At 52.2% G+C, this 15,577-nt stretch overlaps 1 protein-coding gene across 1 annotated transcript in view; it reads right to left on the reverse strand.

The window, feature by feature from the left end:
* Positions 1 to 15,577, reverse strand: part of PLEKHH1 (pleckstrin homology, MyTH4 and FERM domain containing H1) — a 53,604-nt gene that overhangs the window by 8,513 nt on the left and 29,514 nt on the right. Inside the window, exons 8-22 of the mRNA XM_084792837.1 lie at positions 13,208 to 13,286; positions 12,627 to 12,718; positions 10,834 to 10,984; positions 10,516 to 10,643; positions 7,334 to 7,444; positions 6,444 to 6,530; positions 5,989 to 6,150; positions 5,138 to 5,218; positions 4,401 to 4,583; positions 3,724 to 3,832; positions 2,835 to 2,947; positions 1,974 to 2,150; positions 1,597 to 1,694; positions 683 to 860; positions 30 to 185 (exon numbers count right to left, since the gene is read on the reverse strand). Coding sequence (XP_084648963.1) covers positions 30 to 185; positions 683 to 860; positions 1,597 to 1,694; positions 1,974 to 2,150; positions 2,835 to 2,947; positions 3,724 to 3,832; positions 4,401 to 4,583; positions 5,138 to 5,218; positions 5,989 to 6,150; positions 6,444 to 6,530; positions 7,334 to 7,444; positions 10,516 to 10,643; positions 10,834 to 10,984; positions 12,627 to 12,718; positions 13,208 to 13,286 — 1,905 coding nt within the window. The remainder of the gene's footprint in view (positions 1 to 29; positions 186 to 682; positions 861 to 1,596; positions 1,695 to 1,973; positions 2,151 to 2,834; positions 2,948 to 3,723; positions 3,833 to 4,400; positions 4,584 to 5,137; positions 5,219 to 5,988; positions 6,151 to 6,443; positions 6,531 to 7,333; positions 7,445 to 10,515; positions 10,644 to 10,833; positions 10,985 to 12,626; positions 12,719 to 13,207; positions 13,287 to 15,577) is intronic.

Below are 15,577 nucleotides of genomic sequence, written 5' to 3' on the forward strand. Positions count from 1 at the left end.
CCCACCACCTGTATCTCTGAGGTGTTTACCTTGACACGCCCTTGAAGACAGTGCTCCACGTCCCTGCCCGAAGGATCGTCCGTGAAGAGGGCAAAGCCGGACTGGGATGGCTTCCTCATGCCTGTCTCCTGGTTCAGCCGCTGGAGGAACTCATCAACCGTGGAGGAGCCATCAAACCCAACCACCTGGGGATGGGAAGAGGCCCCTGAATCAGCAGACTTCCTGCCGAACTGTCACTGGGGATCATGGAAGGGTCCGAACAGAGCGATGGACAGGCACAAGGGTCAAGGCAAGAGGCCAAACCCAGCTGGTTTCCACATTGACACGCAGAGGAACCTGAGCCTGCCACTGTAACCTGGAGCTGGGCAGAGGCCTAGTCATTCCTTTACAGTCAATATTCTGGGAGGTTTATCTCGTGCTTCTCTGGCCCAGTGTCTCAACTTCCCCATTCACCAGAGGGTTCAGAAAACCTAACTACACAGCACCACGTACTACAGCACTTTGGGATTCACACTCCTTTCCCTACACACACTGCTTATGCCACCCTCACCTCAAGTCTAGGCCCATCTCTTTTGTTGATGTGCCTATTAGTCTGAGAGCCTACAGGCTCGGCAGCACTCAGAAGTGTTCTCTCATAGTGATACAGGAAGACCTGGGCAGGGAGCATGTCTAACTTCCTCACCTGGTAAGTCCCATTGGCAAAGTGCACAGGGATGCTGAAGGGTAAGGAGTGGTGGAAGGGGTTTCGTAGCAAGATGGACACAACTTCCATACGTGATGGCCGGGCCTCCCGTTCTCCAGTCTGCAGGGTCCGCTCCACCGCTCGCTGGCAGTATGTGGCATACTGGCCAGTTTCACTTCTAAAAACAGAGCCGGGAATACTATGAACTCCTTCCTCTTGGCACCCTGGGGTGCACACCCAGGCTGAGCCAGGATAAAAAACTTAACTGGATTAGTTGTGGAGACCTGAAAACTAGTATTAAGATGTCACTACGTTTTTATCTAGGGAGGGAGCACACTTGAGGTCAGAGGACAACTTGTGGGAGTTGGTTCTCCTCCCATGCGGGTACTGGGAATTGATCTCAGGTTGTCAGCCTTGGCGGCAAGCACCTTGCCATCTCACCAGATACAATGTGTCACTGAGCTATCTGCAGCTCATGCCTGCCATGGACTGATCCATCTATCCATCCATCCATCCATCCATCCATCCATCCATCCCCCTCTCCCTCCTCCTCCTCTTCCCCCCTCCCCCATCTCTCTCTTCCCTTATAAAAGCCAGTACCAGGGATCTAACCCAGGGCCTTAGGTATGTCCTTGTTGGGCTTTAGCCCCATCCCTGCATGGATATTTTCTTGCAAATGCCAGAACATGGAATAAACATTTGGTATAAATAATTTGGGGTAGCATGGCTTCCCATAAGAGTGCCCCCCAAATACCCAAGCACACATGGATTGGTCTCCAAGGATGCTAAAGCCTGCCCAGATCTCTACCTGCTCAGGTGTACATGGATGGTTGAAGTCTCTCAACCCCAAGCACATCTGAGGGGAGATGCAGTCAACAGTGTAGGAGTGACAGGAAAAGGATGCTTTCTCTTACCTGGGGTCTGCGTGGCGCTGAAGCTGCTGTTTGACATACCAGAGGAAGTGATGCTGAGGCAGGAAGAGTGGGGCACACAGAGCCAGGAGCTGCCAGCACTGCCACGGAACACAGGCAGTGTGGGGTGAGTGCGGGGACCCTGCTCTTGCAGCTTGAGCTATAGACTTTACACTATTCCCTCCCAGCACCCGAACCTCACCTCCCTTTCCAGGTACTGGGATGGCTGCCATGGCCAGGCACTGCCCAGGGTAGCAATCACATTCTGACCATGTACAGACCAGGCAGCCACGCTTAAGCAACTGAGAGCATGGAAGCTGCCTGCCACCTGCCTGGGCACCTTCTTCCAGCCAGATGTTACATCTCCAGTGTTTGCCCACCTGCATGAGCGAGTACTTCTGAGGTGGGCGGCAACTGATCTGCTTCATGAGCTGGCAGTAGATCTCGCTCTGGAGCTCAGGGTGGACGAGGCAGACCTGCAGTGCTGTCTGCGCCAGGGACACATGGTAGTCCACCGAGGCAGCCTCCACAGGCACATTGATGAAGAGCTGGCAGGACTGGAAGGAGGACGACAGTGAGCACAGGCCTCTAGGTTTGTCTTGTGACATCACTGCTACTGCAGAGTCTCAGCAAAGACTCAAGTTCACTGGCAGACAGTGCGTGCTAGACGGGGCACACTGGTCTGTTGTGGGGCTGAAAGGGGCTGCTTCAGGGGAGCGCTGCTCCTTCTTTCAACGTTTCCCTTAGGTACTTGCCCATAAAACCAGAAAACATTCTTCCAAGACAGTACACTGGCTCAGACTGGTGTCTGAGTCCAACTCCTGCCTCTGCCCCTTGTGCTGCGATCAAGATCATTTAGCACCACACTAGCCCCTTAGCAAATTCCTTTTTTTTTTTTTTAAAGGCCAGAAAATGCAGATGGGCACAAAGACTGTAAACTAGGTCAGAATCTCTGCTGTCCAGAAGTAGTGCAAGCCAGGCCTTTTTTTTTTTTTTAAATGGTTACTTGAGAGTGACAGCAGCTCCTCAAGGGAGTGTTTTTGCTGGCATTTCCCACAGCCCCAGAACATAAAGGAACATAAAGGAAGCCACAAAGGGCTTTCTCATCCTCTCCACAACCCTTGTACCACCTGTAACCACATAGGTCTCCTGTGCTGTGATTGGCTCAAGCTGTACCAGGCTAAGCCTGGGCCTATATGGGCACCAATATCCAACAGGCCTAGGCTCCACTCCCACATTACCTTGAAGAGCTTGAGGGCCTCCGTCTGCAGAGCCTCGGAGGGCAGGGTGGTAAGGGAGGTACATAGCCCATCTCGGCTGTAGCACAGCATGGGGTGCCTCCAGAGCGGGGAGTCTGCACAAAGCACAGACCACAGCAGTGCGATTACTGCAGAGAGAACTCACCTCCTATTCACCAACCTCAAGTTCGACTTGCAAGGAAGACAGTGCTTAACTCTATGGGAAACATGGGTTTTACTGGGTTGATCATCTACAGACTGAAGGCCTTGTAGGTGTGCACTGCAAGCTGCACATTCCCACACACGGCTTTGCTGAGGAGCTGTGGTTGGGCTAAGTGAACAAAGTTTGAGTGCTTCTGAGCACAAGTCTCAGGGACAGCTTTCCTTCCAGTTTCAGTTTGGAGGAGCAGCTGCATCAACCTGAAACAGAGCGACCCCCAGAGCAGTGGTAGAGACATGTGTGGTGTGCACCTCTGGTTGGTCCACGAGGGCCTGAGAATTAGTAGCAAAGTAAGCTCATTCCCACCACTCCCCAAACATCCCAGGCTTAGCTTAGTCTGATCCAAACTGAGGCTTCATTCATTAACAAACTGATTAACCAGCTGCCTCCTCCACCCTACCCCCCTAACCCAGGTCTTCTGCATAGCTGGCCAGGCTAAGATTAAACAGAGTAAAACATTGACCCAGGTTTCTGGAAAGTCTGTTTCCCAGACAGACTCCCTCACATATAGTGGTTACCTCGGGGTTTTGGCCAGACACTGGAGCATGGGATGGGACTGCCCCAGGCATGCTCAACACAGCTTAGGTGTAGTAGTGTTCTCTTCGCTTGTGGTCCGGTCAGCACTCTGCCATTTCCCTACAGCTCAGGCACTGATGGCCACTCTTGCCTTACCTGGGTCTCCCTCACCATCCATCAGTTTCCCAATGAGCTGCTCGTAGACAGTGCCCACCTTGGCACTGCTGCCACCCGCAGCCACTGTGAGGTGGTAAAGCCATGTATCCTGGGAAAGGACAGAAGATAATCAGGCGCTAATGTGGTAGGAAGAGTGGAGCGGGAGTTGGATTTGGAGCAGGAGATATAGCTCAGCGACAGGAGCACCTGTCTCATGTGTGTGAGGCTCTGCGTTTGATCCCCATGACTCTCCTCTACAAAAATGCAGCCTATAACCTTAAGATGGGAATGGAGGTACACACCTGTGATAATGCTATACCAGGACTCGGGAGGCTGAGACAGAGAGGTCTCAAGGGCATTCAGCCTGGGTGATGTGCGACCCTGGCTTGGGGTAGGAAAGTGGGCTTTCACTAGGAGTCAAGATCACCACTCCAAAGAGAAAAGACAGGATCAGTTGGATATAAACCCAAATTCCTAGGTTTGTGGCTCTGTGTTATGGCCCATGATGAAGAAATGCTGGTTACTTGGAATGAATGAATTCAACAGATAATCAAAAGTAACATTTCCATTCAGTGTCCAAGAGGAAATAAATGTGAACTCGGAAAGCCCAGGAGAGCAGAGAGAAGGGAAGCAATACAGGCCCAAGCTTGGCCACAAAGGCTAAGCCCCTCCCTTACCTTTTCGTGCTTGGTGCCTATGAGGAGGTAGGTGGGGCTCTGCTCTGGGGGGTGGACCACCAGGGTGCAGTGGGAGGAAAGCAGCCGCCCAGTTCCTCCAGCCTCGTAGTCTTCATCCGAGTCACAGGATCGATCTACTTCCTCTATGTGAGCATCCTGCATAGGCAGGCAGCCCAGGGGTCTCTGTGGACATGAGCCTTCCATGAATAGGAGAACAGGTGGACAAGAGAGTCTTCTTTTTCTTTCTTTTTTCTTTTTTAAAGATTTATTTCTTCATTATATATACAGTGTTCTGTCTGCATGTACGCCCCCATGCCATCACATAATAGATGGCCATGAGCCACCATGTGGTTGCTGGGAATTGAACTCAGGACCTTTGGAAGAGAAGCCAGTGCTCTTAACCTCTGTCTGAGCCATCTCTCCAGCCCTGAGTCTCCATTTGCCGAATGCTTAGGCTGTGTGGGGCTGGAGATCACAGATGTGGACGAAGGGCAGGATAAGGAGATGGAAGCGGCAGCATTACAGCCAGACGAAAGCCAGAATACTGTTCTTTGGAAAGTGCCAACTGACTACACTGGCCATGATGTCAGTCACGTGCTCTGGAGGGAGCTGGACAACTGACCTTTGCATTTGTTGTAGGGTGTGGTGTGGTTCAAGGTAAGCTGGGCACAGCCATCAGTGGGTGGCATGCAGCTATACAGTCTGGACGTGGCTTTATTAGGAAGCAGATGAAATACCTTGTCCTCGTGGCTCCGGTAATAGTAGAAGGTTTTCCCAACAAGGGCACACCAGACCAGCTTGGAGTGGCCATGCTTCACCTGTAAGTAAAATGCCTTCACTAGAACAAGGGCACTAAAATTAACCCAGCTGCAGGAGGTAACCCAGGCACAGTTGTGCCACTTGGGGACCTACGACCCTCCAGTGAAAAGATTATCCAGGAAATCAGAAGACGAGCATGGAAAGAGCCTGCGAGCTGGCACAGGCAAGAGTTTAAGGATGCTGCAAGGTAAATAAAGGCCCCGGCAGTCTGAAGCCCTAGGAAAGGTACCGTTACTCACCAGGACCCAGCAACGGAGAAGAGCAACAGACAAGCAGAGGCTCAGAAGGAAGAGCCTGTGAGCACCGGGCTTGCTGAGCACAGCAGCTGTTCCTGACAGCCTTCAGCCCTGTTCATGTGCTTCCTAGTTAGCTTCCCCTCATTGGGCTTAAAACTAGGTTCTTTGCTTCCAGAAAGAGCCTGATTAAATTGCCTTTACACAAACCTGGGATACTGGTCTCCAATGGTGGCCACAGTGGCTTACCCAGGTCTTTTCTCTGTACTGTTAATCCTGACACAGCGAGTTACACTGTGTGGGGCAAGGCCTAATGTCTTAGACATTAAAAACATTTCTCTTCCTTTTGCCTTGAGAGCCGTTGTTCTAACAGGCTCCATTTCTGTTTCTAGAATCACCTCCATCATTATGCTCCGGCCATGTTGAAGGGCCAACCAGCCGAGCACTGGGATGTAGTTCTTGAAGAAAGGCGCCCACCATCACTGGGTACTCCCATGCTTGGGTCCCATTACTTCCCTAGCAGCTCCACCTTGTACCTTGGTCAGCCAGCCCTTCACGGTAGGCTTGCTGCCTCCCTGATGCAGGGCTGGAGGGCCAGTGACCTGCACCTTCAGCAGGCTCTGTAGGACACGGATCCACTCTTCCAGGAGGCTGGGGGACTCTGCTGTTAGGTAGTAGGTTTTGTTTTCTGAGATGAGCTGTGGGGAGCAGGGGTTAGAGCCAGGGATCAAAAAGCCAGCCTGACAGCACACGCCCTTCAACTTGCTGGCCTCCCGCTTGCCGCCTGTCTGCTCCCTTCTTTTCTTCTCTGACTCTCTTCCCTTCATCTCTCACTCTGTGTCTTCTTTCTCAAGCTCACAACCTAAGGTTATAGCCTTCTCCTGTCATTCACGTTTAACTTTGCCTCATCCTTTCTTCAATCACAGTCACATCTAAGCCCAATTCCATGCAGGCAGTATGTCTAAAATCTGGCTGCTGTGAGCAGGCTCACCTGAAATGTCTGTGCTCCTTCCCCTCGGACAATCTGGCAGTGAGAGTTCAGATCCACCTGACCTTGAGGTTTCCGGATGACATCACCCTGTAAAAGGGAGGAGTAAGGCGGGGAGCATTGGAGTTTGGAGACTTCTCAGATCACAATGTCTTACTCCAGGTCACAGGCACAAAGTAAACGTGATCCCCTAGCCTCCCTGGCTATGGTACAATGAATGGCTTGTTCTAGATTCTTATGCTAGGAAAATAAAACCATAATTAGAATATGAGAGCCTCTAAACCAGGCCTTAAAAGATGTCCAAAAGGAGAGTAAGCCTCTGAGAGGCCGTCTATAGAGGCCTCCTAGTCCTTGGACTGAGGTATTGTGGTGCTGTGTGCCTAAGGCCCCAGCCACTCAGCAGGCCACCACGTGACTAACTGATAGGGACATGTTTCTCATTGAAGACTACAGGCCCAGAATCCCTAACATGGAGCTGGAGACAGCTCCTACCAAGCCAACAGTTTCACAAGAGACACATCCTTTTTGTCCTCTTGTTAAAAACATTACGATTGGCTCTGCCAACCTGGTTCTCAACATTCAAGGCGCCTCAATACCGGGCACTGGAGGAAGCAATGGACTTGCTGTTATAACAATCCAGAAAAGGAAGAGCAGCCTGGGAACACCCTTTTACAAGGCCAGGCATAAGAGGAAATCGGTTCTGAAGAAGACACTGCCCACCGATTGGCCTCAGACTGCCTTGACAGTGCCCAAGCTTGTTTTGAGTCTAGGTGACCACCTTAGAGTCTCCTGTGTGGCCAGTCAGGTTGCCAAGGCCTCGAGGCCTCAAGCCCCTTACGCAGCTCTGTGTCTGGGCTGTGGTTATGTGGCTGTGGTCCTGGGGAGGGTCTCACCGGAGACTTGTAGTACAGAATTTGTCCCTGTCTCAGGACAAACCAGCGCCTCTTCCATGTCTTCACGCGGCTCCCCATTTTTAGCAGGTAGCCCGACTTCTCCAGCGCCTCCTGAGGTAGAAAGCAAGGAGGGGACAAAAGGGGAGAGTCACATGAGGGTCCTGAGGGGTGGAAGGCAGGAAGAGAAAGGGGTAAAGAAGTCACGTGACACTACTCGACACCACTCAGGACAAAAAGGTCTAGGCCACCAGTGTCACTTTTTGTTAAAAAAAAAAATTACTGACCACCGGTTATGAGTGTTTATTTCCAGGCTCTCTACACTGATGAGATCCAGAGAAAACTGTGCCAGTCCTACCATGGAAGGGGTCCCAGTGATGACTCGGGAAGGAACACCTAGCCTACCATGAGAATGTGGCAGATCAGGGGCTACAAGTGGACAGAAGCTGGCCAGGGAAGGCTTCAGAAAAGAGTGGCATCTAAAGCCAGGTGGTAGCCGGGCATGGTGGCGCACGCCTTTAATCGAGGCAGAGGCGGAGGCGGAGGCAGAGGCAGATCTCTGTGAGTTTGAGGCCAGCCTGGTCTACAAAGAGAGTTCCAGAGCAGCAAAGACTACACGACAAACTCTGTCTCAAAAAGCCAAAAAAGAAAACAAAAACAAAACAAACAAACAAACCCCAAAAAACAAAACCAAAAAGAAAGGGCAGCCAGGGCTATTACACAGACAAACCCTGTCTTGAAAAACCAAAAATAGAAAAAGAAAAAGAGTGGCATCTAAACTATCCTCTAGAGCAGTGTTCTCAACCTTCCTAACTCTGTGACCCTTTAACATGGTTCCTCATGTTGTGGTGACCCCAACCATAGTTATTTTTGTTGACACTTCATAACTGTAATTTTGCTACTGTTATGAATCATAATGTAAATATCAGATATGCAGGATATCTCATATGCAACCCCTGAAAAGGGTCATTGGACCCACAGAGGAATTGAGACCCACAAGTTGAGAACTGCTGCTCTAAGGGAAAAGCCAGTGGAGAGGAGGAAGACCATTCAATGCATCACAGGCTGGAGAAAACAGGCAGGTCTCTGAGCCATGAGCTCATCCATAGAACACAGCAAGAACCTTGAGGGCCATGAGGGCAATGAGGAGGGCCATGAGGAGGGTCATGAGGAGGGCCATGAGGAGAGCCATGAGGAGGGCCATGAGGAAGGCCATGAGGAGGGCCATGAGGAAGGCCATGAGGAGGGCCATGAGGAGGGCCATGAGGAAGGCCATGAGGAGGGCCATGAGGAGGGCCATGAGGAGAGCCATGAGGAAGGCCATGAGGAGGGCCATGAGGAAGGCCATGAGGAGAGCCATGAGGAGGGCCATGAGGAAGGCCATGAGGAGGGCCATGAGGAAGGCCATGAGGAGGGCCATGAGGAGGGCCATGAGGAGGGCCATGAGGAAGGCCATGAGGAGAGCCATGAGGAGGGCCATGAGGAGAGCCATGAGGAGGGCCATGAGGAGAGCCATGAGGAGGGCCATGAGGAGAGCCATGAGGAGGGCCATGAGGAAGGCCATGAGGAGAGCCATGAGGAGGGCCATGAGGAAGGCCATGAGGAGGGCCATGAGGAGGGCCATGAGGAGAGCCATGAGGAGGGCCATGAGGAGAGCCATGAGGAAGGCCATGAGGAGGGCCATGAGGAGGGCCATGAGGAGGGCCATGAGGAGAGCCATGAGGAGAGCCATGAGGAGGGCCATGAGGAGGGCCATGAGGAGGGCCATGAGGAGGGCCATGAGGAGGGCCATGAGGAAGGCCATGAGGAGGGCCATGAGGAGGGCCATGAGGAGGGCCATGAGGAGGGCCATGAGGAGGGCCATGAGGAGGGCCATGAGGAGGGCCATGAGGAGAGCCATGAGGAGGGCCATGAGGAGGGCCATGAGGAGAGCCATGAGGAGGGCCATGAGGAGGGCCATGAGGAGGGCCATGAGGAGGGCCATGAGGAGGGCCATGAGGAGGGCCATGAGGAGGGCCATGAGGAGGGTCATGAGGAGGGCCATGAGGAGGGCCATGAGGAGAGCCATGAGGAAGGCCATGAGGAGGGCCATGAGGAGGGCCATGAGGAGGGCCATGAGGAGAGCCATGAGGAGGGCCATGAGGAGAGCCATGAGGAGGGCCATGAGGAGGGCCATGAGGAGGGCCATGAGGAGGGCCATGAGGAGGGTCATGAGGAGGGCCATGAGGAAGGCCATGAGGAGGGCCATGAGGAGGGCCATGAGGAGGGCCATGAAGAGGGTCATGAAGAGGGTCATGAAGAGGGCTATGAGGGGGATCATGAGGAGGGCCAAGAGGAGGGCGATGAGGAGGGCCAAGAGGAGACCCATAAGGGGGACCATGACGGGGGCCATGAGGGGGGGCCAAGGCCATGAGGGGGGCCATGATGGGGGCATGAGGAGGGTCATGAGGGGGGCCAAGAGGAGTGTCATGAGGAGGGCCATGAGGAGGGTCATGAGGGTCATGAGGAGGGCCATGAGGAGGGTCATGAGGAGGGTCATGAGGGGGGCCATGAGGAGGGTCATGAGGGGAGCCATGAGGGGATCATGAGTGGGGCCAAGAGGAGGGCCATGAGGAGGATCATGAGGAGGCCCATGAGGAGGGCCATGAGGAGGGCTATGAGGAAGGCCATGAGGGCTATGAGGAGGGCCATGAGGACTATGAGGAAGGTCATGAGGAGGGCCATGAGGAGGGCCATGAGGGCTATGAGGAGGGCCATGAGGGCTATGAGAAGGGCCATGAGGGCTATGAGAAGGGCCATGAGGGCTATGAGGAAGGCCATGAGGAGGGTCATAAGGAGGGCCATGAGACTAATGAGACTCAAAGCGCAAGGCAAGCATGAGGCAGCCCCTGGCACGCTAAAGCTTAGCAGTCAGCTCTTGCTAGGGTGAGGGATTACACAAGGTAACAGGTATGAACCCTTATGGGGTCTGAGGAGTTCCCAGACTTGAACTCTGTCTTTCTTAATCTTGGGGCCTGTGCGCAGCTGTCTCTGTAACCCGTGCAGCTCCTCTTTCCCTCTATCATCTCTGGATCTTTCCTCCCCCTCTCACTGCTTCCTGTATGGGTGCTGATGCCAAGGCAGCCTCTGTCCAGGTTCGTTCCTACCCAGCACCCCTTCCCCATTCACACACATGCTCTGCTCACCCCATCAGTGGAGTAGGATGAAGTACGCTGGAGTTTGTGCTCGGGCTCTGAGTAGTCACTGTCCAGTGAGCAGGCATCAGGAGGGATGGCATAGTCACCCTCGGAGCTCAGTGAGGACATGGAGACGCCTGGCCACACAAGGAGGAATCACGGCCGGGGTCCCACAGCCCTTCCAATACCCGTATGGCCAGAGATGCATCTTTGGCTTTCATTACCCCCAGGAATTCCCCTAAGTCTGGGGCAGAGGGTAAAACTGATAGGGACCCCAGGCAGAGATCAAGCAGGAGAAGACTGAGAGTCCCCTCTCCTTCTCCGTACCTCTCTTGATGGCCCGGGGGCTGCCTAGTCCACTGGTCTTCCTATACTCAGAGCAGGGGACTGACATCCGGAAACTCGCTTGAGAGCCGCAGTCGTCATCAGATCCAGAGGACTCATCCACAAAAGGCACACTGCTGATCTGTGTGGCTTTCTGCAAGACAGGCGCCTCCTAACTACAGTTCAGGCTTCAAAACAAGACCCCTGCCACACAACAGCTGTACCTGTTTGCTACAACCGCACAGCCTGGCTGGGGCTAACATAAGGCACGGAAGACTAGATGGTGGTCCCAAGAGATGTCAAGTCTCTTTCGGACCTTGCTCTGGTGGTCCTACCTCCATGCTGCTCTTTGGGCCCCCCACTCCCCTACCCCAACTTCTGTGGTTCCCTAGAGAATTCCAGTTTCTTCCACTAGGGGGCTAGAAAGCCAGGCCACAGGCCAAGTGTGAGACAGGACCCTGAGATTGGGAGGGTGACATTCCAAACACTTAGGCCAACCCTTTGGATGCTATGAGAGTGTAGCAAGAACATAGCCGAAAGATACACTGGGACTGAGTGTGTGATACACGGCTTTAATCCAGCACCCAGGAGGCAGAGGCTGGCAAAGCTCTGAAGAGTTTGAGGCCAGCCTGGTCTATATAGTGAGTCCCAGAACAGCTGGGAATACACGGTGAGACCCCGTCTCCAAACAACAAACAAAAAACCTCTATTGTGACAAAGCATTTGAAGCTTTTGTTTGTTTGATCATTTTTTTTCTTTTCTCCTTTTGGTGGGGGTGGGGGGGTGGGGGGGAGAGGGTGCAGCACTAAGTCCTGAAGATAGCACACAGAGCCTCACTCTTTCTAGGCAAGTGTGTTATCACAGGAAGATGCAGATCTCCCGCCCACTGAGCATGTTTAGAAAGTAATTTGGCAGAACCTATCAGAATCTAAAGCATCCCTAGACCTGCCTAGCAAATCTCTCTCTAGAACTGTGTCCAACAGAAACTCTTAAGTGCACAATAGTGCTCGCTGCAACAAGACAGACATACAACCTACTGTGAATCGGTGGAGGGAGACCTAAGGTAGTTACAGCGGTGTCTACACCAGGGATAATGCACAGAAAATATGGAAGGACAGGTGACACAGGCCTAGGTGAGCTGCCAAGACATAGGCTAATGTGTATGTGATCCCTTTGTGTGCGTGTGTGTGCTTGCATGTATGACAGGATGAGAGTTAAAGTGGGAGAGAAATGGAAGGAAGGAGAGGGTATGGACAGGCCACACATGCTTATCAAATTGCATTTGAGGCCTCACAGAGTAAAAACATTAATGGTAGATGTGTTTACATAACTACATAACATAAAACACAGCGCATTAATGATAGCCAACTCTGAGGTTAGGAATTAGGGAGATTTAGGAATTGAGAGAAACTTTTACTTTTAGTTTGGTGTTCTTATTCCTCTAAGAAAAAAACTTATCAAGGATCAATAATATGATTTAAAAATGAGTAACAAGGGCTGGGAGTGTAGCTCAGTGGTATTCTACCTGTCTAGCAAGAGGAGGCCCTGTGTTCTAACTCAAGCACTGCAGAAACTAACAAAAAACAGTGAGGTACAAAAAGATGAAAATATCCTGCTGCAGTTACATGAAGACTTTCTATAATCAATTACAAATGATGACAAAATGATGGGTGGGCTGAGCTCCCTGACTACAGTCACTGTGAAGGCGCCTGACCTCCAGCCCCAAAGCAAGCACTGCCCTGGGACTGGAGGCTTCTCCTGAGCGCACAGCCCCTCTGCTCATGACAGTTTCTTACCCCCTTCAGCGCTGTGTAGACAGGCACAGTGACATTCTTGTAGACAAGGCCAGAGAAAGCCCCAGGGAACGCAAGGGCAGGAGGGCCTGAAGCTGAGGGGGCAAGAGGAAGGAGATGAACCAGGAGGCACAACTCCGCCAGAGGCTTGGGGAGGCAGCGGGACAAAGCGTCACTCATCTTCTCTCCCTACTTTTTGCTCCCCTGACTTCCCTGAGGATCACGATCCCCATCACTACAGACCCCAACCCCTGAACCGTTTCCTCTCTGGAATCCTGCGCCCCTTCCCACTCCTGCTGAAGTGAGTCACGGATATGTGCGGTCACTGAGGTGCTACGGGTGCTCAGTGACTCCTGAGCCCGTGGGGAGTGCCCATCGGAATCAGCGCTCTTCCCAGTTCAGCCCTGCGGGAGGGAAGCACTAAGCGGTGTGAGGCAGGACTTGGAGATCCCTCCTTGCTGGGTGATAAACTGATTGTATCCAACCCCTTTTTGGTTCCAGGGAGCCCCCACTGCCTGCCGCACCCCAGGGAATGGGAGCCAGGCCCACCAAGGACAGTTTTAGGCCCCTCACACCCAACTCACCGCAGCAGGCGGCATTACTTCGGAACGACACATCTGACAGCTGCATGCCTGACGTGGCCATCGCATAGATCCTGCTCTCCTGAAATTAAAGTCCCAGATGGTCAGGGACGAAGCTCACCTCAGCCCCTCCAAGACAGTGGAGGGAAAACATGACTTGGGGGTAGGCAGACCTGGGTTTAACACTCAGGGAAAGCTGGTTACTGGGCTGAGGAATTATAAACAAATCTCTTCATTTCTAAGCCTCATTTTCTCAACTCTAAAATACTACTGACCTCTTAAGAGTCAGCGCAGTGGAATCAAGTGAAGTAATTAATGTAAAATGTAATGTGTAAATACAAATAAATGTATAATATAAACATTTCATATCTGGAGCATAATCTGTGCCCAACAGACAATTCACTCCCTCTGGCCTCCACACTTCCCCTTGATGCAAAGGAGGTTCAAAGAGAACTTAACTCGTCTCTCTGTTCCTTGGATTCTTGCCTGCTTTAAAGATCGCTGAGTCCTGGGTCTCACTCACCCCAGAGGCTGAGTGTTGACTGTGAATAAGGGAGAGCCACAGGGAGATAGGTACACCTTTGTAATTCAGCTGTTTGGGGTACATTAGCTTCCTACAGCAGCAATTGCATGTGTTAGCCTTCCAACCACAAAGCTACTGTAGCCCAACAGGGCTCCAGACCCCTAAGGTAAAATACTTCTACAGAAAATTCTGACACTACCTATGCATGCCTCTGGGTCTGAAGCTGACTCAGAGCAAGAGAGTTTTGCTCCCAACATCCTGGAAGGGCCTTCCCTGGCTACCCCAGAGCTGTTTGCTCCACTACAGGGAATGCAAAGCCCTTCAGGTGACTGGTGAGTCACAGGGCCTGACCAGGAAAGTCAGCCAAGCTGGACCAGAGGAGCAACTAAGGAAGGGACTGGAATGAATACTGGGGTGTGGCTGCAGAGGGGGCAGCTGGGGGTGATGTGGAATGAAATGCTGAGGTACCCAGAGCTATGGCAAGACAAGTGGAGAAGAGCATAGGGACACTGAGGCAGGGCAGTGCCAGGACAGGATGCCTATGGTCAGGCAGGGTAGATAGACCAAGGGTGAGGAGTAGCTGGGCATAGATGATCAGGCAGGGTAGATACACCAAGGGTGAGGAGTAGCTGGGCATAGACGATCAGGCAGGGTAGATAGACCAAGGGTGAGGAGTAGCTGGGCACAGATGGTCAGGCAGGGTAGATACACCAAGGGTGAGGAGTAGCTGGGCATAGATGGTCAGGCCAGGTAAATACACCAAGGGTGAGGAGTTGCTGGGCATAGACAGTCAGGCAAGGTAGATACACCAAGGGTGAGGAGTAGCTGGGCATAGATGGCCAGGCAGGGTAGATACACCAAGGGTGAGGAGTAGCTGGGCACAGATATCTCTGCCTGTAGTGATCATGCACAGATGAGGACATCCTCTAGAATGCCAAGCTCTGCGCCAGGCCTTTGTGTCACCCCCACCAGCAGAGACTGTGAACCAGTAACATTCTACCCTCCCTGTTTTTATTTTAACCTTTTATCACAGATGTCAGACAGAGAAGTAGAACAGCAGAAAGAGTGACCTCCTGTCCCCATCACCCAGCCTCTCGAGGCATCAGTGGAGGCCTTGTTGTGTTGCCAGACTGGCCTACACTCCTGAGCTACTTTTCCCCGCCTTTTTCCCAAAGATTTATTTATTATGTATATAATACATGTTCTGCCTGCATGTGCACCTGCACACCAGAAGAGGGCACCAGATGACATTATAGATGGCTATGAGGCACCATGTGGTTGCTGGGAATTGATCTCAGGACCTTTGGAGCAGACAGTTTTCTTAAGCACTGAGCCATCTCTCCAGCCCATTCAGTCTTGTTTCAGCTGGATCCCACCTCCCCAGCCTAGACATCGTATCATGGTATAGAATGTTACCTATAAGGAAGCTAAGGCTCAGAGACCACTAACCCTTACAAGCACATATACATATTGTAATTAGCTATTTAATATGCAGAGAGGTTTGTCTGCGTGTATGTCTGAGAACCACTTGTGAACCTGGTGCCTGAGGAGGCTACAAGAGGTCGTTTGAAGCTATAGTTGCAGACAGCTGTGAGCTGGAACCGTGTGGGTGCTGGGACTCAAACCTGGGCCTTTTGGAAGAGCTCAGCCATCTCTCCAGCCCCGAAATATACATTTAATCCTCCTAGAAACCCTGTTAGTAGGATCAGCAAGACAGCTAAGTGGGCAAAGGCACCTGCCACCAAGCCTGAGCTCGATTCCCAGCATCTGCAGGGTGGAAGGAGAGACCAGACTCCTTCACATGGGACCTGGCCCTCAAATTAAATGTAAATAAATAAACCCTACCACCT

The sequence above is a fragment of the Acomys minous genome (assembly GCF_964271855.1).
Source record: "Acomys minous genome assembly, chromosome: 8".
Classification (NCBI taxonomy): domain Eukaryota; kingdom Metazoa; phylum Chordata; class Mammalia; order Rodentia; family Muridae; genus Acomys; species Acomys minous.